General features: G+C 41.1%; 1 protein-coding gene across 1 annotated transcript; it reads left to right on the plus strand.

The window, feature by feature from the left end:
- The first annotated feature begins 1889 nt into the window (after window positions 1–1889).
- Window positions 1890–11192, plus strand: LOC132849184 (E3 ubiquitin-protein ligase TRIM39-like). Its single transcript, XM_060875439.1, has 6 exons — window positions 1890–1953; window positions 8230–8729; window positions 8866–9099; window positions 9196–9358; window positions 9500–9535; window positions 10645–11192. The coding sequence occupies exons 1-6, from the start codon at window positions 1890–1892 to the stop codon at window positions 11190–11192; spliced, it is 1545 nt and encodes a 514-aa protein (XP_060731422.1).
- Window positions 11193–25489: the final 14297 nt, after the last annotated feature.

The raw sequence follows: 25489 nt of genomic DNA on the forward strand, positions 1-25489 counted from the left end.
CAGGGTTAACATACTCAGAGTTTTCACTTAACCTGCTTTCTGAAACAGGCCAAGGGTCTCCGGATGTTTGAAAGCCAATGTTGACATTTAAAATCACCAAAACAAACACGCCCCTAACCCAAATGGGTCCCACCCCTGTATCGATAGCTCCGCCCACACATTCATACGTAACTCGGGCAACTAATGGAAAGAAACGTGTCTTTATCATAGCTGAAGGCAAGAACAATACGATTGTAGATAAACAAACAAGCAAAAATGGCACACAAGCATAATCATGTAAAGGACAAAGGCATATATTAGTTCTGTGTAACAAAACAAAACCAACGTTACTCACCTATCGAGAAGGAAAAAAGCGCCTCGGCGTCTTAAGTAAAGTTGGTCACATATTCACAGATTGGATTGAATTAATACTTGGTGACAGGAAATTGTCCAAAAAAGGAGAACAGATAAAAAAGTAATAAATAATATCGATGGTAGAAAGACCAGCTCAAAAGTTGGTTTTGCTATTAGAAGAATCAGAATGAACTGATTTACATGTGGATTTTATATTTCTTCAAACACACAAAGGTTAAAGAAACATAAATGGAAATTATTCATGTTTAAGAGACATTTATAATTTGGTGGGAGTGTAGCAGACGTATTTGAATATTTTCTTTATTATACATTTTATTTGTTTAAATAACATTTTGGCATATTTTGAGTTTTTGGAGCTATATTATGTTGTTCAATTTTGATATAAATGCAGGACTCTTATTTTGAAAAGCGGCAGCATCCATTGCAGTCACGGATCACGGTTGTGAAAAGCATCACAACACTACGGCACTACTATTTTTGTTAACACCCCCCTAAAGGGCATAAGGTCTTACTGTGATCTGTTGGAGTTATCAAGGCTCAATAAAACTTCATTAAGACCATCAGTAAAGTTTTGGTCGTCATTAGGATGGGGTCAGCTACACTTTATAGTTTGTATTTATTTACACAGATATTTAAAAGTGAAATGTTTTGTTTGCTATTTTAATATTTGTATATTAATTTATTTCTGGGGGGGTCACGGTGGCTTAGTGGTTAGCATGTTCTCCTCACACCTCCAGGGTCGGGGTTCGATTCCTGCCTCCGCCTTGTGTGTGTGGAGTTTGCATGTTCTCCCCGTGCCTCGGGGGTTTCCTCCGGGTACTCCGGTTTCCTCCCCCGGTCCAAAGACATGCATGGTAGGTTGATTGGCATCTCTGGAAAATTGTCCCTAGTGTGTGATTGCGTGAGTGAATGAGTTTGTGTGTGTGTGTGTGTGTATGCCCTGTGATGGGTTGGCACTCCGTCCAGGGTGTATCCTGCCTTGATGCCCGATGACGCCTGAGATAGGCACAGGCTCCCCGTGACCCGAGGTAGTTCGTATAAGCGGTAGAAGATGAATGATAAATTATTTCTGATTCTGATTCTGATTTCACTGACACTGAAAGGCAGAAAAATGAATCAGAATCAGAATCAGAATCAGGTTTATTGGCCAAGGGTGTTGACACACACAAGGAACTTTAACATAACATTATACTACACAAGACAGGACATTACAGACTGTGGTAAGCTCTGGGTGAAACTCGAACACACTTACAAACTTATGTGGATGTGAGAAACTGTGAATGATACAGTTATTGAGCTGAAAGCTGAGAGAAAGATCAGTGAAATTCTGTGTTTATTACAATCTCATGATGATGAGAATGTTTACATGTGTTTTAAATCACAGATAAATGTTTTAGTGTCATTCATTAGGTTTAACACTGCAGACAGACATAAGTGAGTTAAACAGACTAATCAGTAAAAGCTCATACTGTTACATGTGTGGACTGAATGATGTGATTTCTTACTGTAAAGGTTAAAAACACAGGAGGAAGTAAATGGCTGAATCTTCATCACAAACAGAAGGCAGAAGAAGGGGAAACATGGAAGAACCAGAATTATGTAAGTTATACAGTTTATGCATGATTAGTTTTCTGTATGTTTTAATGAAGTACTGTCACTATTATAATCTATATTGTTATAAAAATGATCTCAGTGAATGGCTTCATTGTCTTAACTGCCTTATGTAACAAGAGTTGTGTTATAATACGTATCTTAAATAAAATAAAACATCCGTAATAAAACATCTTAGAAAGATAGATAGATAGATAGATAGATAGATAGATAGAACTTTATTGTCATTGCATTGTACAGGTACTGTACACAGCAACAAAATGCAGTTTGGCATCTACCAGAAGTGCAAAATGTAGCAGTCGTGCAAATGTGCCGATAAATATATAGCATATTTACAGCAAGTGGTATATACGAAAGCTTATACAGTGAGTAAATATAAAGGTATTAACAGTGCAGAGACGTGTGGACATACAGGAGTACAGTGAGTAAATATAAAGGCTATAACAGTGCAGAGACGTGTGGACATACAGGAGTACAGTGAGTAAATATAAAGGCTATAACAGTGCAGAGACGTGTGGACATCATTAAGAATTACGGAAATGGTTCTAAGGCTATGGCATTGAAGAGGAATGTGTACAAGATTATTTAAGGAGTTAGCAAGCTGAATAAACAGTCTGCTATATATAAATATATATAAACACATGTTATATACACATAGATGAATGTGAAATGTAATTCAGAATGTACAGTAATGATATAAAGATACATACAGATAAAAAAATAGTGCAGATGTAATGAGGAGTAAAAAAAGATAAACTATGTAATATGTACATGTATTGTACAGAGGTTATATACAGTGTTTTGTTTTTGTGTTTGTTTTGTAGTGATCTAGCGGTGTAGTGTAGAGTTCAGTAGTGTGCTGGTGGATGAAAAAAAGCTGGTTCTGGTGCGTAAGTTCCTGTATCTCCTTCTTGATGGAAGGAGGTTAAACAGTTTATGACTGGGATGTGAAGAGTCCTTGATAATGTTGTGAGCTCTGCGCAGACATCGACTGTGGTGAACGTGTTCAATGGCAGGTAGTTGGGTGCCAGTGATGCGTTGGGCGGTTTTGACCACCCTTTGCAGGGCTTTACGTTCACACACAGTGGAGCCTCCGTACCATACGGTGATGGAGTTGGTCAGGATGCTTTCGATGGTGCAGCGGTAGAAACTCGTTAAAATCCCCAGGGACAGATGAGATTTCTTGAGACCTCTCAAGAGGTACAAGCGTTGTTGTGCTTTTTTAACCAGAGCTGAAGTGTTCTGCTGCCAGGACAGATCCTCAGAGATGTGAATTCCCAGGAACTTAAAGCTGGAGACTCGCTCTACCTCAGTTCTGTTGATGTTGACTGGTAGATGTCTCCTGCTGTTGGATTTCCGAAAGTCCACAATGAGCTCTTTGGTGTTTGTGGCGTTGAGGGTCAGGTTGTTGTTGGCACACCACACTGAAAGACATTTATTTACACTGATCCTGTAACTATAGAGGATTTATATTACTTTATTAGTTACACATTTGAATATATAATTCAATAATTAAATATGTAATGAAATGTAAGAAATAAATAAGACCTCATTAGAATTATATTATTTATTATTGTTTTATTTATTTCTTTATAGTTTGTATTTATTTGCATAGATATATAAAAGTGAAATGTTTTGTTTGCTATTTTAATATGTGGATATTAATTTATTTCACTGACACCGAAAGGCAGAAAAATGAATCAGAATCAGAATCAGGTTTATTGGCCAAGGGTGTTGACACACACAGGGAACTTGGTTCCAGCTGTTTGTGACTCTCAAAAGTACAGACATATATAACATTATACTACACAAGACAGGACAATACAGACTGTACAAGAAAATGCAGATAATGTGATACAATATAGACAGTATGAGTATTAAATATAATACAGAATATATGACCGGTCAGTTATGTACATAAAGTGGGAGAAGTGCATGGTAGTGCTAATAACAATATGCAGCAGCAGTAGTGTGTGTAACATACACAGATAATGTGATGACTGACAGTTCTGATAATGCAGTACTTGTAGATATGAAGCGGGGAATATAATTATGGTGAGTTGTTAATCAGGGTGATTGATTCAAATTTAAATGATTTAAAAAAAAAAAAAAAAACTTGAAAATAAGCATCATGAAAAACTCCCTGAAAACTGTCTCTACACTAAATAACTTCAAAATGTATAACGTAACACCAAATAATGTAGAACACAACATTTTATATACACATTGATGTCCAAAAGTCTAAGACTTACAGTATAAAAGATTAATAATCTATTAATCTGTAAATGAACATTAACATGAAACTACAGGCTGAAAAATGTGTCACTTTGTTGAGTAAAAATGTGTTATTGTTGGAGCTCGACAGTGACACTTCATTACAACCAAGTCAAAATGAACAAAGCTCATTTATTCCCAAACATGAAGTGCAGGAGGGTTTGAAGACTTCAAGAGGGAGATCAGGACAAAGCAATAAGCAGAACCCATCTAACTCATTTAGGGAGAAACTAAATAAGCTACAAAAGAAAATAAAAAAACAAAGATTACAACACAATACACAATACACTAACTCCATTACTAACATAAACAGGAGAAAACAAGATCCAAAAAGAAATGGCACCCCTTCCCTACTAACCCCTCTCCAAATTAACAATAGAACTCAACAAATAATGAATGAAAAAGTGTAACAAATATTAACTTTCAACCAAAAGAAAAACTTCCTGTTACAGAGATGTCAATTCCAACAACAGAAAGAATAACAAAATATCAAACAAACTCAATCAAAGTACAATCACTAAACAGTAAATACAAACTTCTGGGAGAGATTTAAAGCGCCTCCCAAAAACAGCTCACTCTCTCACACAACTAACCACACCAGCACCCACCCAACCACCCACACACAACTAGCAGGACGATGCTGTTTAAATAAACTCTGCATCCTCTCATCATCCAAACAGAGCTGATGTTTAATCAGTGATGTCAGATGGCAACCATTTTTCACTGAAATATTCGTGAATCTATTCTACAAAAATAACATTTTTACACTAACAGTAACTGACACCCCAACAAGTACCTTTGCACAGTTTAGGAAAACTTGTAGACATTCTGGTCTGTGATTTTCACACCTAAACTACAGATGCAGTTTAATCGTCTCTAGGTTACGACCGTAACTCTAGTTCCCTGAGGAACGAGACGCTGCGTCGAAACGCTATGGGAACGCCCCTGCGTGAACGCGCTCTGAACCACGTGTGTAATCTGACCAATAGGTGTTGGAACATGACGTCATTGGCGGGTGACGTCGCATAAACAGGAAGCTACAAATGGCTGCGAGATGGACAAGACGCTAGCTCCTGCGAGAGAAGGTAAGCGCCGCAGGGATGCAGGGAGTGTGGCATGGAGACGTAGCGTCTCATTCCTCAGGGAACTAGGGTTACAGTCGTAACCTAGAGACGTGCCCTTTCGGAACTCGAGCTGCGTCGAAAAACGCTATGGGAACGAGTGTCCAATGACGCCACACTGACCAGACCCTGCTTAGAAAGTGAGGGCCTCGGCACCTGCATGTAGGACAGAGGAGCCCGCAGCGCCACAGATGTCTTGGAGTGCCACTCCAGCGGACCAGGCCGTAGAGGCCGCCACACCCCGGGTGGAGTGAGCTCGGACCCCGAGCGGTGAGGGGCGGCCAGAGGACTCGTGAGCCGACACAATCGCATCCACTACCCATCTGCTCAACGTCTGCTTAGCGGCCGGAAAACCCTTCCTGTTAGGGCCATAGCAGACGAGCAGCTGCTCCGACTTTCTCCACGGACTCGTCCTGCGGAGGTAAGTGACCAGTGCTCGCACTGGACACAGTCGGTTTTGTCTCTCCTGTTTGGGGGCTGTAAACGGAGGAGGGCAGAATGCCTGCAAGGTCGTGAGGGGGCCGAAGGCACCTTAGGTACGTACCCAGGTTTCGGATAGAGAAACACTCTGGCCATGCCAGGGGCAAACTCCAGGCGAGACGGGGCCACGGACAGGGCCTGCAGATCCCCGATCCTCTTCAGGGAGGAAATCGCCAAGGGGAAGGTGGTCTTAATAGACAGAAACCTAAGGGCCGCTTCAGTCAATGGCTTGAAGGGGGCTCCAATAGAGCCGCCTTCACAACTGCCAGATCCCAGACAGGCACTCTGGGTCGCGTCCCAGGCCTCGGCCCCTGCCTCGACAGGGCATCTGCTCTGACATTCAACCGTCCCGGGATATAAATGGCATGGAGCCCCGCAACGACATGGAGCCCCCAACACGGGGCCTTGGGGCAGAAACGTTCGGTCTTTCCAAACATCCAAGGCTGGAGAGAGCATGCTTTTGCCAACGTTTAGCCGAAACCCAAGCACCTTCATGCAGGCGAGGACAACATCTCGATGACGAAACGCCTGGCGCTCCGACTGAGCCAGAATCAATCAGTTGTTGAGGTAATTTAAAATGCGGATGCCCTGGAGCCACAGCGGGGTCAGTGCTGCGTCGACGCATTTCGTGAAGGTGCGGGGCGAGAGTGCTAGGCCGAACGGGAGGACCCGATATTGGTAAGCTTCACCCCCGAAAGCAAACCTCAGGAACCTCCTGTGTGCAGGAAGGATGGAAACGTGAAAGTACGTGCCGGTGACACCTCCTGAGAGGCGGCGGGCCTCCCCCATCCGTACCGAGACTTTGGGCGGAGGTGGAGGGAGGTGCCCGCTGGAGGAGGGCCGTGCTCTGAAGCACATCCTGTGGCAGAGCTGACGGACTGGCGACCTGGTGGTGAAGGGGAGGGATGGGCACCGTAGTGTGAGGTGTGCCCCATCCCCCCAACCATAGATCGTCAGGATCTACGCACCACTGCCTGTTGGTCGGAGGCAAGGGTGACCCTCAGGTCATCCTGCTCCGACTTGGGCCTAGAGCTTCGCCTTGGGCCCTTAGGCCCCGCCCGCATCAGGTGGCCACGCTCTGTTTCTGGGCTTTGCGGTGCTTGGAAGGACCAGGCTGGGGCTGCTGCCGAACAGCCCCACGAGATCGCCGAGGGAGATACTGCTGAAAGGCAGCCGACTGTTTCTTAGACTCCTGGAACTTGTTCACGACCGCCGTCACAGTGTCGCCAAACAGTCCAGGAGGAGCCATCGGTGCGTCCAACAGCACAGCTCGATCCTTGTCCGGGAGGTCGGACAAGGTGAGACACAGATGCTTTTCTGTGGCCACCAGGGCCGCCACGGACCGACCAACGGCCCGCACCGTGTGTTTCGTGGCCCGAAGAGTCAAGTCGGCAGTGCGACGCAACTCCTCAATATAGGCGGTCCCGGAGCTAAGTCCCTCATCCAAATCTCGTAGCAGGTCAGCCTTGTATGCCTGCAACACACCCATGGTGTGGACGCAGCCTGCAGCCTGACCTGCTGCCGCGTAAGCCTTCCCCACTAAGGCCGACGTACCACGTAGCGGCGTAGTAGGGAACACCGGAGCCTTCAGCGATGATGCTATGCTAGGGGAGAGATAGCTAGCCAGCGTCTCTTCCACATGCGGCATCGCCCCGTAGCCGCACGCCTTAGCCCCAACCACATTCGGGAAGAGCGAGGAGTGACGAGGAGAAGTGCAAAAACGGCAGGCTCCGGCGCCCAGGAAGTGACACAGGACGCAGGAAACGCTCATCCAGCTTACTGGGTGCGCGCTGCTTCTGCTGCTCCACCAGCCAATCTAAATCCAGCTTGGCTACGGCTCGTGTCACGACCACGAGGAGCTCCTCGTACAGCACAGGCTGTGAGGAGCCCACAGGCTCGCTAGCATCCATCAGCTCTCCTTCCTCGGAGGGAGAGACATGTAAAGCCCTTGGGCCTGCTTCTCCACCGGAGCTCGATTCAGCAGACGAGGCTGGAGAGGACTCATCCGACTCCAATCCCGCTGCTAAATCGACCTGCGAGCCCCACGAGCGCCGGCGCAGCTTTGCCTCGGCAAGAGCGGGATCGGAGACGTGAGGGAGAGCGCTCTTCTCAGGAGCGAAGCGTGCGCATAGCCATGCGGCTGCAATGCGAGCAATCGACTCCCTCGAGAGCCGATTGTGCATGCTCCACTCCCAAGCAAACAAAGCACAGATTGTGCAAATCCTTCCCGCCGATGACGTCACGTCCCAACGCCTACTGGTCAGATTACACACGTGCTTCAGAGCGCGGTCACGCAGGGGGCGTTCCCATAGCGTTTCGATGCAGCTCAAGTTCCGAAAGGGAACTATTTACACCATTTATCAACAATGTGTAACATTTTCTTTTCTAGTTTCTCATGACTCCAGCAGTCTCCTGTCTAAAGATCTGCTGCTGTGTTCGATCTGTGTGGATGTGCTCACTGATCCAGTCACCACTCCATGTGGACACAACCTCTGTAAGAGCTGCCTTACACAGTGCTGGGACAAGAATCAACACTGTCACTGTCCATTATGTAACCAGATATTCACCAAGAGAGCTAAACTAAAGATTAATACAACACTGAGAGAGATTGCAGATTACTTCAAGAAGAAAATTGGTTCTGACAAACCTGAGGTTCTTTGTGATGCCTGCAGTGGAGAGAAGCTGAAGGCCCAGAAATCCTGTCTGGATTGTGGACTGAGTTTCTGTAAAATTCATTTAGAGCCACATTATCATGTTCCAAAACTTAAGAAACACAAACTAATAAACCATGTGGAGAACCTGGAGGACTACATATGCCAGAAACATGAGAGAGTTCAGGACCAACTGACGAAGATAAAAGAGATCAAACGCTCAGTAGAGCAAAGCAAAGTGTGTACAAACATGACATGATATGAGTTAATATCTGATACATTCAGTAGTTTTATTATTTGTAGAACAACATTTGTATGAACAAAGTTCACTATCAGTGTTATCTGATGGAAGTGAAAATGTGTTCCTCCTTTAGAGAAGCACAGAGAAAGAGAAAGCAGACATTGTTGAAGTCTTCACTGCTCTGATTCGCTCCATTGAGAGAAGTCAGGCTGAGATGCCGGAGATGATGGAGGAGAAGCAGAAAGCAGCAGAGAGGCAGGCTGAAAGACTCATTAAAGAGCTGGAGCAGGAAATCAGTGTGCTAAAGAGGAGAGACACTGAGCTGGAGCAGCTCTCACACACTGAGGAGCATCTCCACCTCCTACAGGTCAGTGTTCCTCTCTCTGCTCACTGACAATGCAGAACATCACAGAACAACACTAACCATGCTGAGGGATTTCTCCTATCTCCTGCTCTACTGTAGATTTACTCCTCCATGTGCAGCCCTCCACACACCAAGAACTGGACTGAGATCAGCATTAACACTGGTGTGAGTGTGGACACTGTGACGACAGCTCTGTCTCAGCTTCAGCAGACTCTGAATGAGAAACTCACTAAATCACTCAATGACAAGTTAAAGAAAACAGGTGAGAAATTATTTTGTACTTTAGATTTGATTAAAAAAAAGTCTCTAATAATAGACTAAAGTGGATGTTTTGCAAAATCTAAATATTAAATACCAATAACTGATCTGAAATCTAATGACAGTGATGTTTTGTTGTAATTAGTTTCCACAGATCTGAAGATGATTCAGCAGTATGCAGGTACAGTGAGCTTTCTGATTTCCTCTCATATTAAAATGTACATATCAGCATTACACCACTGCATCATCAGACTTATTTTCATCTGTAGATGTCTCCAGATAAAAGGAGTATTAAAGTGTCTCATTATCCTCCTCACTATAGCTCCTTATTACTGTCATGCACTAAAGCCCTTTTCTACTTTAGACTTTACAGACTGCCTTCATTTGGACTTATGCTCTGTGTAATATTTTTAATGAAACAATCATAAATGCTTGTGGACAACAGATAGATTAGACATGAATGGATGGACTGAATCACTAGATTGACTGAATGCTAGATAAAATGATGGGAATTATGTAGAGACACTGTAAATCTTACAAAGCTAATTTTATTTCAATTAATTTATTTTAATGTAAAAAATGTCTGGAAGTAAATTCATTCACACCAAATCTACACCCATGTGACATCCTGATGCTTATTTATTAAACGTGATGATTTTTTAAGACCATAAATAGTATGAGTCACATAAACACAGGAGAAATAATTTTTTTAGAAAGTAACTGGTAGAAGCTCTACTGCAGAGACATTATTGTTGATGACCGCTAACTGGAAGTAAACGTTACACTAGATACTTTTAATTTTACTTTTCATATCAAAATGTTCTTATGTAATGAGACGTTATGTGAATCCGTGTGCAGGAGTTCAAATTTAGATTTAAGATTTAATTGACATTTTTTAGATGTTCAGAGATTCGTAGTTTCTCTCAATCACTTTAGAGTCCCATGTTTTATTTCTAAATGTAAAACGTCCCAGATATTTATCACTAGAGACACTCAAGGTTTTTACCTCAAATGGTTTTCTCTCATGTTCTGTGACCCTTTCTGTGTATTTCCTGAAAAACAAAAATTACAAACACAAATTAATCACTAAAATTTCAGAAGGAACCTTTTTATATTTCGTATCTTTAATAGACTCCTATTATAAACTGTACTTTTGAAATTTCAATGAAATAAAATGTAAAAAATCTTCTACAAATCCTTTTATAAATCGATAATGAATATGATCCACTGGATGATGATGTAATATTTTTTACATGTTTACTCATATCACACACTGTGTGTTTCTCTCAGTGGATGTGACTCTGGATCCTGATACAGCAAATCCTGAACTCATCCTGTCTGCTGATGGAAAACAAGTGACACATGGAGACAAACAACAGAATCTCCCTGATACACCACAGAGGTTTGATCCATGTATCTGTGTTCTGGGAAATCAGAGTTTCTCCTCAGGGAGATTTTATTATGAGGTGCAGGTCGGAGGGGAAACTGGCTGGATATTAGGAGTCGCGAGAGAGAACATTAACAGGAAGGGGGAGATTACACTGAGTCCTCAGGATGGATTCTGGGCTGTGATCCTGAGGAATGAGAATCAGTATTGTGCTTGTGAAGATCCCAGTGTCCCCCTCACACTGAGAGAGAAGGTGGAGGTTGTGGGGGTGTTTGTGGACTATGAGGAGGGTCTGGTCTCCTTTTATGATGTGAAGTCCAGATCTCATATTTACTCTTTCACTGGTCAGACTTTCACTGAGAAACTCTATCCATACTTCAGTCCTTGTTTCAATGAAGGAGGTAAAAATGCAGCACCAATGATCATCTCTCCTGTATTTAACACTGAATAAATTTAAACCTCACAAATTTGATCATCAGATGGTAAGAGTAAAAAGAATTAGTTTACTTTTTGGTTAGATTTTAGAAACACATATATCCTTTTAAAATGCTGTACCTATTATTTTAATACCTGCTTTTAATTGTAATCCTACAGTCTGTTATGATTGTGTGACATTATGATTGTGGAACTTTGTCATTACAAATCACATATTAAAGTATTTATCCAGCAATCAGGATATTTTGTTTTTTGTTCATGGGAATGTATTTTATTTCACTGTGTTGGTGTGTTTTTTGTTACATTATAAATAGTAATTCATAGTTTATTTATAAGATAAAAAAAAACCCAGGTGTATTTACAGTAATTTGTTGTTATCCCATGATGCTCCGAGTGTACTACAGTACGTAAGACTGGAAGACTGGAGAAAGAGAGAACAAATCAAAAAAGTGTGAAGGACTGAACATGTGATGCCGGTGGCCACAGAAGGCGTGTGTCCGGGAAAATAATTAATAACAAGTGATTAGAGACGCGTTTAAACAAGCGTTGAAAACTGTTCCTTGCTCCAGTGGACCGCAGAGGAGTTCGTGGACAACCCGCGCTGCGAGAGAGTGAGTTGAACTGTGTTTCCGAGGACGGAGCGCAGTGAGATAAGCTAAGCTAAAGTTAGCACTTGCGAGTCTTCGTGTTGCCGACGAACATTCAGCACTCACCTGCATTGAGGACAACATCCAGGGCAGTGGGATTCTGTGTGCACATCTCCATTGCTCCTTAAACCGACAGGGTGAGAGATTCCTTCAGAATGCTAGTGTAGGGACCTTTTAAAAATGTGTTTTGTTTTCAACGTTGTATAATACCATTTTATTTATTTTTTATTTCTATTTCAAAATGTAATATTACATGCAGCATTGTTTTATTTTTCCAGATATGGGTTTGTTTTATATAGTCAATTAATGGGTTAAATGTGAATATTGTTGGCCAATGACTGTTGAGGGAAAGGTAAAAGGTCATGTAATGACGAGTTACAGGTGGAAAAGAGGGGGAGGAGCAACGCACATGGCGAGAGGAGACGTGCATGCTGTGTGTGTGTGTGTGTGTGTGTGTGTGTGCGCGCGCGCGTGCGCGCGCTAAAACGGCAGAAGTTAGCATCTTTGGAGACTGAGAATATTCGTTAAAGTATTATGGCCCAAAGTAATCTAGCCATGGGGGTCACAGTCCAGTGACTTCTGTGCCGGTCCCAAGCCCGGATAAATAGAGAGGGTTGCGTCAGGAAGGGCATCCGGCATAAAACATTGCCAAATCTAACCATGCGAATTGTCAGTACGAATTTCATACCGGATCAGTCGAGGCCCGGGTTAACAACGACCACCATCGGCGCCGTTGACCTACAGGGCGCCGGTGGAAATTGGGCTACTGTGGGTCGAAGACATAGAGGAGGGAGGAGAGTGCACAGACAGAGAGAGAAGAGGAAAGGTAAGAGTGTAGGACTGAGAATAGGAACTCTGAATGTTGGTACTATGACAGGGAAAGGTAGAGAGCTGGCTGATATGATGGAGAGAAGGAAGGTGGATATACTGTGTGTACAGGAGACCAAATGGAAGGGTAGCAAGGCTCGTAGTATAGGAGCAGGATTCAAGCTGTTTTATTATGGTGTGGATAGTAAGAGAAATGGGGTAGGTGTGGTCCTGAAGGAGGAGTTTGTGAGGAATGTTCTGGAGGTGAATAGAGTGTCAGACAGGGTGATGAGTCTGAAGTTAGAGATTGAAGGGGTGATGTTGAATGTTGTTAGTGGTTATGCCCCGCAGGTAGGTTGTGAGTTAGAGGAGAAAGAGAGATTCTGGTGTGAATTCGATGAGGTGATTGAGAGTATTCCCAAGGGTGAGAGAGTGGTGATAGGAGCAGATTTTAATGGACATGTTGGTGAGGGGAACACAGGTGATGAGGAGGTGATGGGCAAGTTTGGAGTTAAGGAAAGGAACCTTGAAGGACAGATGGTAGTAGACTTTGCTAAGAGGATGGACATGGCTGTGGTTAACACTTATTTTCAGAAGAGGGAGGAACATAGAGTGACTTACAAGAGTGGAGGTAGGAGAACACAGGTAGACTACATCCTTTGTAGAAGAGGCAATCTGAAAGAGATTAGTGACTGTAAAGTGGTAGTGGGAGAGAGTGTAGCCAGACAGCATAGGATGGTGGTGTGTAGGATGACTCTGATGATCTGTAAGAGGAAGAGGTCAAAGATAGAGAAGAAAACTAAGTGGTGGAAGCTGAAAAAGGAGGAATGTTGTGAGGAATTTAGACAGAAGTTGAGGCAGGCTCTGGGTGGTCAGGTAGTGCTGCCAGATGACTGGGAAACTACAGCAGAAGTGATCAGGGAGACAGGGAGAAAGGTGCTGGGTGTGTCATCTGGAAGGAGGAAAGAAGATAAGGAGACTTGGTGGTGGAATGAGGAAGTTCAGGATAGTATCCAGAGGAAGAGATTAGCCAAGAAGAAGTGGGATATGGACAGGACTGAAGAGAATAGACAGGAATACAAGGAGTTACAGCGCAGAGTGAAGAGGGAGGTGTCTAAGGCCAAGCAGAAGGCATATGACGAGTTGTACACTAGGTTAGACACTAGAGAAGGAGAGAAGGACTTGTACAGGTTAGCTAGACAGAGGGATCGAGATGGGAAGGATGTGCAGCAAGTTAGAATTATTAAGGATAGAGATGGAAGGGTGCTCACAAGTGAGGAGAGTGTACAGAGGAGATGGAAGGAATACTTTGAGGAGCTGATGAATGAGGAAAATCAGAGGGAAAAAAGAGTAGAAGGGGTGAACTCTGTGGAACAGGAAGTAGATAAGATTAGAAAGGATGAAGTCAGGAAGGCTTTGAAGAGGATGAAAAGTGGAAAGGCAGTTGGTCCTGACGACATCCCGGTAGAGGTCTGGAAGTGTCTAGGAGAGGCAGCAGTGGAATTTTTAACTAGTTTGTTCAACATGGTTTTAGAAAGTGAGAGGATGCCTGAGGAATGGAGAAGGAGTGTATTAGTGCCGATCTTTAAGAATAAGGGTGACGTGCAGAGTTGCAGCAACTATAGGGGGATAAAGTTGATGAGCCATACAATGAAGTTGTGGGAAAGAGTAGTGGAAGCTAGGTTAAGGAAGGTGGTGGAAATTTGTGAGCAGCAGTATGGCTTCATGCCCAGAAAGAGCACAACAGATGCAATTTTTGCTCTGAGAATGTTGTTGGAGAAGTATAGGGATGGTCAGAGGGAGTTGCACTGTGTGTTTGTAGACTTAGAGAAAGCGTATGACAGGGTGCCAAGAGAAGAGCTGTGGTACTGTATGAGGAAGTCAGGAGTAGCAGAGAAGTATGTCAGAGTGGTGCAGGACATGTATGAGAGGAGCAGGACAGTGGTGAGGTGTGCTGTAGGTCAGACAGAGGAGTTCACAGTGGAGGTGGGACTGCATCAGGGATCGGCTCTGAGCCCCTTCCTGTTTGCTATAGTGATGGACCAGTTGTCAGAGGAGGTCAGACAGGAGTCTCCTTGGACGATGATGTTTGCAGATGACATTGTGATCTGTAGTGAGAGCAGGGAGCAGGTGGAGGAAAACCTGGAGAGGTGGAGGTTTGCGCTGGAGAGAAGAGGAATGAAAGTCAGTCGTAGTAAGACTGAGTACATGTGTGTGAATGAAAGGGAGGGAAGTGGAATAGTAAGGTTACAGGGTGAAGAGGTGAAGAAGGTACAGGAGTTTAAGTACTTGGGGTCAACAGTCCAGAGTAATGGAGAGAGTGGGAAAGAAGTAAAGAAGCGAGTGCAGGCAGGTTGGAGTGGGTGGAGAAAGGTGTCAGGAGTCCTGTGTGATAGGAAAATATCAGCAAGAATCAAGGGGAAGGTGTACAGGACAGTGGTGAGACCGGCCATGCTGTATGGTTTAGAGACAGTGTCACTGAAGAAGAGACAGGAGTCAGAGCTAGAGGTAGCCGAACTGAAGATGTTGAGGTTCTCTTTGGGAGTGACAAGATTGGACAGGATTAGGAATGAGTACATCAGAGGGACAGCCCATGTTGGACATTTGGGGGACAAAGTTAGGGAGGCAAGATTAAGATGGTTTGGACATGTTCAGAGGAGGGAGAGTGAGTACATTGGTAGGAGAATGTTGGACATGGAGCTGCCAGGCAGGAGGAAAAGAGGAAGGCCAAAGAGGAGGTATATGGATGTAATAAATGAGGATTTGAAGCTAGTGGGTGCAAGTGTTGAGGATGCAGAAGATAGGGATAGGTGGAGAGAGATGATTCGCTGTGGCGACCCCTGAAGGGAAAAGCCGAAAGAAGAAGAAGAAGATTATGGCCCAAAGTGTAACGAAACTGTATTTGTTTTAGTTTATTGAATTCATCTCAAGGTTCGACGTTATTTTCATTTTTGCCGACTGTTTATACGATATCTCCGCCGCCGCGTGTAATAAAGGCCTAGTGGTTATCACTAGAACAACGTGTGCGTGGACAGTGATTGCAGAAGGGATCGAGTTGGACCTAGGACTTCCTCGTTTGCCATTGGATGTGTTGTGTTGCTGCGGCTGTGGAGTTGCATGTTTGCTCTGTGCTTGGATCAGCTTGACTCATCACACAGGAAGAATGGATCACTGGTAATCGTGAGTTGACGCTGTTCACGGGTCATCTGGTTTTCCTCGGATGGATGCAAGTGGATCTATTTTCTAAGTTTGTGCTTAAGAGGAGTGGCCATTAACCTTCACACTGCAAATGTGCACCAACTGGGCCCCAACGAAACACTAGTGTGTGTGACTGAGTTGTTGGTTCTTTATAAACTGTGAAACACTTCATATTGGGTTCTGATATCTTTTTGTATTGCCTTATATGTTTTGAGGTGTTTCAGTTTACTAAAGGGTGAAATGTAATCTCATGTCATGTGATAAACATAATTGAAAGTATCAATACAGGGTTGTAATAAGAATAGCAACAACTGAAGAATAATTACTTTTCATACGATTTGATACATTTTATTTTGGTTTCTGGTTTCAAATATTTAATCTTCACTTTTGTTTAATTGTTTCATACATTTTGTTTAAATGATAACTACATTACAGCTAAAATAACAAACCTCTAGTGTAAGAAAATAAATATTGGTTGTTAGTTTTACTACATCACATTTGTATTCTTGTGTTTCATTTTTGGGATGATTAATATGACACTAAGAGATTGTGATTTTATACTAAGGTAAATAGAATACTACCGGCCAATTCACCATTCAACTGCCGGGAACCCAGGTTTCTTTGATAAGGGTAAATAAAATTGAATAAGGAAATTATTTTATAACCTTATGGGTTAAAAATAGGGTTACACTAGGATTATCGAATACAATGTATTTTCCTAAGGATATGAGCTCCAACGTGCGCCATCGGTCTTAATTGCAAGCTCACATATAAAACACTGAGTGCACTCTAACTTAAGGTTAAAACTTTAATCTAAAACATTCTTTTATATCTACTGGGTAATCCTATGTTAATATTTTTTTCATTTATTTAATACAAAAAGCCTAAAATGCATTTGTGTTTTAACAGGACGTGAGTGCTCTGGTTGTACAGGGTGAACCCTGCCTGTAGTCCGAGATGCTGGAATAGGCTCCTATCCTCCTGTGACTTTACAGAGGACAAGACGTTTTGGAAAATGGATGGATGATGAATAGATGGACTGAAATTATTTAATAATGTTGCAGTGCTCTGACTACTATGGTGAATAACATTAACACTGTGTACATTTTACATCAGTTTGATGACAATTAAAACATCAAAGTATAACTTATATTAAATCATTTTTAATATTGTTAACTAAGTATTAGAATGGTTTTATACTATTGGGGCAGTTTAGAGATCCATCTGTGTTAGATAAACATTCTGTGAAGTTGTTGGTGTATATCAGCTTTACTGATGCTGTAACATCACATGGATGTAGTCAGATTTATTTTAAAAGTATTAAATATTGTACAGTAATATCATAACTTGTTGACGTGAACTGTTCTGCACACCAATGTTGAGGATGAAAGTTTACTGAAAGAGAGCAGTAACAGATGCAGCACATTGTGTGGTTCACTTACTTCGGTCAGATGTCGCCATCTAGTGGAGGTGTGTCGCAAGGAAAACGTCAGAGTTCTGAGATATAAAGTCACCATTATGTTTTGTTACTTTTTAAAATAAGGCTTCCATACTTTTACTTTCCTTTGATTCTGTAATATAGAAATTTCCCCACTGGGAACGAATAAAGGTTTATCTTATCTTATCTTATCTAGCTTAGTAACATCACAACCAGAGAGAACACAGAACATGAGACTAAGTAAGACCCAAATTTGCCCACTGTTGCCACCGGCTTAGTGGAACATTATGATTTCTGAATATGATGAATTCTGACAAACCTAAAACAGATCCAACTGAAACCATCATGACTGGTCAGTACATAATGGCATCAATGTAAACACTGGATTAAACAAGCACAGTACTACAATTAGGACAGCCTAAATTATTGTTCTTTTTTTATGTTTGGATTGTCTGCTTGTAATTACTGTGATAAACTCCTCATATGAATTATAATGCGACTCCTACAGTGGACACAAACAGTGAGGAATTAAAGTAGTAAATCACTCACTCACTCGTTTTCTACCGCTTATCCGAACTACCTCGGGTCACGGGGAGCCTGTGCCTATCTCAGGCGTCATCGGGCATCAAGGCAGGATACACCCTGGACGGAGTGCCAACCCATCACAGGGCACACACACACACACACACACACACACACACTCTCATTCACTCACACAATCACACACTACGGACAATTTTCCAGAGATGCCAATCAACCTACCATGCATGTCTTTGGACCGGGGGAGGAAACCGGAGTACCCGGAGGAAAACCCCGAGGCACGGGGAGAACATGCAAACTCCACACACACAAGGTGGAGGTGGGAATCGAACCCCCAACCCTGGAGGTGTGAGGCGAACGTGCGAACCACTAAGCCACCGTGCTTCCCACCTTCTAACATTCACATACAAAATCACAAGATCTCAGCTCAGAACGAGCTCTTATATGAAACGTCACTTCAAATGTTTACTTACAGTTTTATGTTAAAGTCTGTAATCCACCTGAACTGACAGTTCACCGTTTATCAGGTCAGTCATATAAATAAATGGACAAAAGAGAGAAAAACCCCAGTGGGCAGAGAGATGACCCTGATGTAGAGCTAAGAGTCCTGGTGCCACCTACTGTACTTTTGGGTAGTTTAGATTAGGGTATGCAGCTAATTTTTCTTTGCTGTCAATTTATTTAGCTGGGGGGGGGAAAAAACAGACTACACAAGGCTCTGTTTTTAATTCTGTTCATTTCTTTACACTGTCCATGTTCTCCTACCTTTGTGAGTCTAGCCCTCCTGTCCCTGTGTGTCCTGAGTCCTCATGTTCTGTCTGTAATTTCTTGTTATTTGGATCATTAAAGTAATAATCTGTCCATAGCTGCGTTCCCCCTCATAAAATGTTTATGATTTTCCCCTCTTATATTAATAGCTATGACATCACTATATATAATTAATTGTGTAGTAATAAAGTGTCCACTTTCAGTAAATGATACTAATACAAATTCTATGTAATATAGTATGGTCTAAAGCTCTCAGATTCTGCACTTTATCACTGTTCTTTTAGAAACATAACACAGACATAATACAGAGTCAGTAACAGGCTGTACAAAATTTCATAGTCACATGCAAGAGGATTCTAAAAAACACATCATTTTTTTATCAGTTAACCACAGACATAAAAAAAACACCATATGCATCTGGAAGAAATGCAGCACATATAAAAATAAAGAGGGTACAAACATGAATGAATAAGGGAACATCAGCAGTGCTGTGGATAAAATCAAACAGATACAGGTCAAGTGCTTCAGTTATTATTCAGATCCAATAACAGAATGTAGAAAAATATGATCTGAGTAATGTTGTGGCTTGTTCTTTGGTATAAGATGAGCTAGTTTGAGTATTTCAGAAACATTTCATGCAATAATATAAATATATAAATAACATTTCTTTACAATCACGGCCCCTTATGAATTATAGCTCCACCCTGTGACTCAGATGAGTGGCAGAGTGAATGGGACAATTAAAAGAGTACATGGGCCAATGTGTAGGTTCGAGAAGAGCAGTGGTGAGAAACTGAAGACAGACAGACAACATAAGGTGTAATAAACTTAACAAAAATATTTATATAAAAGGTGTACATTTAATCCAAACTGGTATGTTAACAATGAACAAATAAAATACATATCATGGCCTATTTATAAAGTCCTTCCTAATTTATAAAATCAGACCTAAATTAACTTTTGACCTGTTTATAATTTGAATTTTCTAATCTATTTATTTGATCTAATTTTAAATGGCTAGAATGTTTATACTTTTCCCAACACTTTTAGATCTTTCTGATTTGTTTTAAATTTAAACCACGTTAAATCGACAAAGGGAAGAAAAGAAAAATGGAAAACAATAAAAATAAAAATACAGCAGTATGTAGAACAACAATATATCAATAATAATTCAAATTCAATTAAACGTATAAACAGTTCTGAGATGATTAAAGTCACTTCCCTTTTCCAATATCAGTTCCTACAGAAAGTGACCCAGTGCAGTGAGGTTAGCTGAATGTTCACCTAAAGTCCTGTTGACCAAAAATAAGTAAAGAAATCTGTCTTGAGGAGAAAAAAGTTTGTCAACTCACTTTGTCCTTGTTGTAGTAATTCTCTGGGTGTCTCACCATCACAAGACACAAGCTGGTATCTGTTTAGTGTTGTTGTCGAATCCACGTTAAAAACACTGATTTGTTGAACCCTCGACTATTAATTTAAAGAAACATTACGTTCTTTCAACATGGAAAAAAAAAGAAAGAAAAGGAAAATAAAATAAAAGAAAGTAAAAACATCACCATTCTCATATTCACATCAATAAGTTAAAAAAAAAATCCATTCGAATGTTCTATATAACAAAAATGATTTTTTCTTAATTATTAATTTACTCCTTTAAATCCCCCCCTAGCTCTACTTATCTCTATTTATAGTAACCCTGGGTTACACATAAGTTAAAGTTTTCCGGTATTGACAGAAATTCCTTGGTTTTAGCAGAATTAATGTCTACATGAAGTCATCAAGTGGTATTACAGGTGAATATGTCGTCCAAGCAGTTCATTAAAGTGGTTAATAGATTAGTATTATAAGGAGTGATGTTGGACCAAACACCTTAAATGCCAGATACTAAAATGAGGTTATATCATATATACTTAGATTTTAGTGTGTAGCGCCCCTAGCGTTACTGGCTATTATGGGGTGACTAACCTGAGCTCTTTTTCATTTTACTGAAAATCTTAAACTTAATCTAGTCGTTTTATCTCTGATTTACATTGAGTATGGGTTCTATTGACAATTAAATCTATTAAACTGACAGGTACCAAGAGGTGTGAAATGTAATATTATAAATATACACAAACACAACACAACATAAATGATACGAACTAGTGTTAATTTGGTCAGACGAGACGAGGCGACATATGTTCGTCAACAACCTTTTTTTTCCTGACTAAGACGAGACGATGACGAGACTGCACCACTGTCCAAAAACGCTGACTAAGACTAAATTAACATGCATTATTGTTGACGAAAAAAGACGAGACGAAAATGTTTTGTATAAAATAAAAACTAAGATAAAATCTCTCTTCATTTTCATCTACAATTGTCTCTGCTTCAGCTGTTACGCCTTTAAAATAGTCAGCACGAGTTCGCGGCTTCGCTGTTGCTCAAGTTACAGGTCCATGAAGCGGATCGCGCTTATTATATTGTTACCTACCGAATAAATCGATAAAATTTAAAAAGGAGTTTATTGATTTAAAAACAATAGTATTGTTTCCTCTAAAGAAAATAGTGCGCTCCGTCTCTACGGTTAGAATCCTGTGTGTCCATGGCAACGCTCTGTTTTTCATGGCAACGGTGTGTTATAGTTCGCAGCGGTCTGTTATCAAGAAATAAAATAGTGTGTGTGTAGAAAGAATTCGTCCACACGCCGCTCAAATAAATAAATAAATAAAAACTCCTGCGCACAAGTCCACCCCTGGTCTAGTCAGGCTTTTTGTGTTAAATTATATTCACAGGCTTTTTTATTGTACATGACAGCTTATGTCCCGATGACCGGTCTTTGCATTTCGATTAAAAGCAGCATCAATAAAGTAAAAAATGTGATGTACGGTCAAGTTCGAGTGTGTGTACTGTTTAAACGAGTGTTCTCAATTTCTCACTGATACTTTTGTGATTTACGGAGTTTTGACAAGTTTTATAGCCTTGATATTGTTTCTTATTCAAAAGTGGTGACAGAAAAAACTCTTTACCCCCAACCTGAAACCTCTTCCCACCCCCCTGTCACAATCACATCATAATCAACACAAACTTTAAGGAGTAGACGGAGTCTTTAACAGCATATATTAATAACTGTATATCAAGATGCATGCCAAACTGAAACCATAGCTGCCTCGAGATGTCCACTCGCTGTGAACAATCCATAATGATGCTTTAAGATATAAAGACACTGCATCTTACAGACTGGCCAAAAACAACCTGTCCTGAGTTATCGGGTAAGCTAAGACACTGTATGGACTGAAGCTGAAACAATGCACAGACAACAAAGACTCACCAAGCTTGTGGTAAGGTTTCCAGTACATTAAAGAATGCAAGCCCCCTCCAGAGTCCACAACGTCTGCATCAGTTATGACAAGCAATAGAATGTAATCAAAACCATAGATGGTAATCAACTTCAGGAAGGCCGACACACCCACAGATCATTTATGGTAGTATTAATAGGGTCAGCAGCATTAAGTTCCTGTAGGAATACCTGGTGGATGACCCATGGCTATTGTCAATTTTAATTGTTTACATTATCATTCACTCACTCATTTTCTACCGCTTATCCGAACTACCTCGGGTCACGGGGAGCCTGTGCCTATCTCAGGCGTCATCGGGCATCAAGGCAGGATACACCCTGGACGGAGTGCCAACCCATCACAGGGCACACACACACACACACACACACACACACACTTACACACACACCTACAGGGTTGGGGGTTCGATTCCCACCTCCGCCTTGTGTGTGTGGAGTTTGCATGTTCTCCCCGTGCCTCGGGGGTTTCCTCCGGGTACTCCGGTTTCCTCCCCCGGTCCAAAGACATGCATGGTAGGTTGATTGGCATCTCTGGAAAATTGTGTGAATGAATGAGAGTGTGTGTGTGTGCCCTGCGATAGGTTGGCACTTTGTCCAGGGTGTATCCTGCCTTGATCCAACCCTGGAGGTGTGAGGCAAACGTGCTAACCACTAAGCCACCGGGCCCCCATTATTATTAATGGTGCTTGCAAAGCAACATTCTTGTTATCTTGCATACTGAGATCTTCTTCTTCCAGACAAAAATTTTGGCACGTAACTTGTCCCGCAGCTTTTGTCCTAGACCCATGAATGATGAAATGACAAATCGACCGGCTCATTGAGGAGAGGTGTGCTATGACTTTTATAAGCGATCAAACCAAAGATGTTTGCACAGCGGACGAAAAAGCAGCCAAAAAAGTCCCATAGACTTGAATGGGAAATTCCTAAAATTCCTCTAATCTCTCACACACACAGACACACACACACAAAAGCGGCCGGCCTTAGGCACTGGGAGCCCGGCCAATTCTGCCGCCTCTCCGGCGCTCCGGTTCTCCCGAAATTCACCGTGGACATGTGACATATCACGTGATGTGACGTCACATGAAAATCAAAAATTAGCACAACATGGACATGTGACATATCAAAACACTCAGCACAATGAGGGGAACTTCCTCAAGAGAATTCAGATGATGTCACATGCTTGTCTCCACTAGCCTCCAAATGTTTTGACACCCTAGCTTTCTGTCCACTTGCCTCCAAAAGAAACACCCTAGCAACCGAACATGAGATCGAGATTTGCCACGTGCAAGCACCATTCACATTTTCTTCAGGAAATGTACATTCTACTTAATGGTGCTTGCAAAGCAACATTCTTATTATTCTGCATACTTATTATTAATGGTGCTTGTTAATAACAGTTTGCCTATAAGAAAGGTTGCAGTACTGAAGATGCAGTCGCTGCTTTGGTGCATATCGTCTCTAAACATTTAGATCAATCCAATACAACTATAAGAACCCTGTTTTTAGATTTCTCCTCTGCGTTCAATACCATAAAGGTGGACATATTGGTGTCAAAACTTGTACAGTTGGGTGCAAATCCTCATTAGATTCATTGGTATATCGCATTCCTTACTAATAGAGTTCAGAGAGTTATAGTGAATAAAACCTTGTCATCTGCTTTTAACAATGGATATTTTCTCAAAGCAGCTTTACAGAACATCACCATAAAACAAAAAGTTATATAGAGATTAATATAAAACAAAAACTCAAGGTTAATATTAGACTCCTGTTTAAATGTGTTTGTATTTATTCCTAATGAGAAAGCCTGAGGTGACTGAAGTGACTGTGGTGAGGAAAAAACACCCTTAGGGAGAAACCCTGAGAGGAACCGGACTTAAGGTGAACCTCATCCTCATGTGGGTGACACTGGAGGGTGTGAATATAAATATACAGTCTGATAAATGTTGTGTTGATGATGAGGTTTTTGTCCTCAAAGATCACATGTAGTCATCATCTCTTAGTATATCTGAATATTTAATGAAGCAGAGTCCAACTGGAGCTGGTAAAATAAGATTATTGCCTTACTGAGTAAAGAAGCAGAAGGCTGAGTTATTATTATCTAATTTGTAATTACAAATACTAAAATATAGTAGTGTGGATGAAATGCATTAAAGAAAAAAGTGTTTATCCTTTGTTTTGTGTTTGTGTTTAAACAGAAAGAGAGCGAGAATCACCAGTGTTGATTATTATGAGCTAATTATGACCTCAGGTACAGAACTCTAGAATTCTGGTTTGAATACCAGTTTTGCTTCTATTTTCTCCTACAATTTGCTCCTTTAAGTAGTAGTAGTGCTGTTGCTGCTGTTATTAATATTATTAGTAGTTGTAGTATTAGTCGTTGTAGTGGTGGTAATAGTAGTAGATCACATAGATTAAATCATTAATATGCTATAAAATAAACAAATAAATGTATAAAAAAAATACATAATAGTGTTATGGATGGATAATGACCACCATTGTGTGGCCATGTTAAGGAAACTAAGGTTGCTCACGTCTTAGAAATCTAATTTGTAGCAAATATTATTATTATTATTATTATTAGTAATAGTAGTAGTAGTAATAGTAGTAATAGTAGTAAAAGTAGTAAATTGTGATAAAAAAAAAAAACCTCACAATGGTTAGAAATAGTTGCAGGTTACTATTATTATTAGTAGTAGTATATTTTTTTTTTCTACTCCTACTGTCAACAAGAAGAAAACTAATATAAAAGCAATAAAGTACATAATTAAAACTTACTGTTATGAATACTATTTGATCTTATATGTTGTTGGCCAAATGTCAAAATTGCAACAATACATTTAGTTCTTGACTGATAATCTTTCAAACTAGATTACAGTTTTCATATACAGTTAGGTCCATATATATTTGGACACAGGCACAATTTTAGGTTTTTTTTTTTTTAGGTATTTACCAAAACATATTCAGGCTGTATATTTATAGTGGGCTGAAAGTCTCTCAGCTTTAGGTTTAGGAATTACAGCTCTTGAGAGTAGACAGCCCCATCTTTTTTAGACTTGTTGCTGTTGCTATGTTCCCTTGTGCATGTGAGACTCCCAATATCTGTGTCATGATCTGGCCTGGCACAAGCTCTCTCTCTGTCTCTCTCTCTCTCTCTCTCTCTCTCTCTCTCTCTCTCTCTCTCTCTCTCACTCTCTCACTCTCTCACTCTCTCTCTCTCTCTCTCTCTCTCTCTCTCTCTCTCTCTCTCTCTCTCTCTCTCTCTCTCTCTCTCTCTCTGTAAGTGAGACGCCCTTCTCCCTGACAGCTCTCAGTAAAACAGCAGGTAGTGATAAAGAAATTAAACACTATTTAAAAAGAGGTAATAATTAATCATAAAAAACAAATAATCAATTACATGAAATTTAAAAAATTAAAAATTTTAAAAAATAATTTACAACAGTAAAGAAAAAATGAATAACCTTTTCACTTGCAGAATGTCAAATTACTTATGAATCTTAAAAATGAATTGAAATTTTCACAGTTTCAAATTTTCACATAAACAATCACGAGATCTCAGCTCAGAACGAGCTCTTATATGAAAC

This window comes from Tachysurus vachellii, chromosome 7, assembly GCF_030014155.1.
Source record: "Tachysurus vachellii isolate PV-2020 chromosome 7, HZAU_Pvac_v1, whole genome shotgun sequence".
Classification (NCBI taxonomy): Eukaryota; Metazoa; Chordata; class Actinopteri; order Siluriformes; family Bagridae; genus Tachysurus; species Tachysurus vachellii.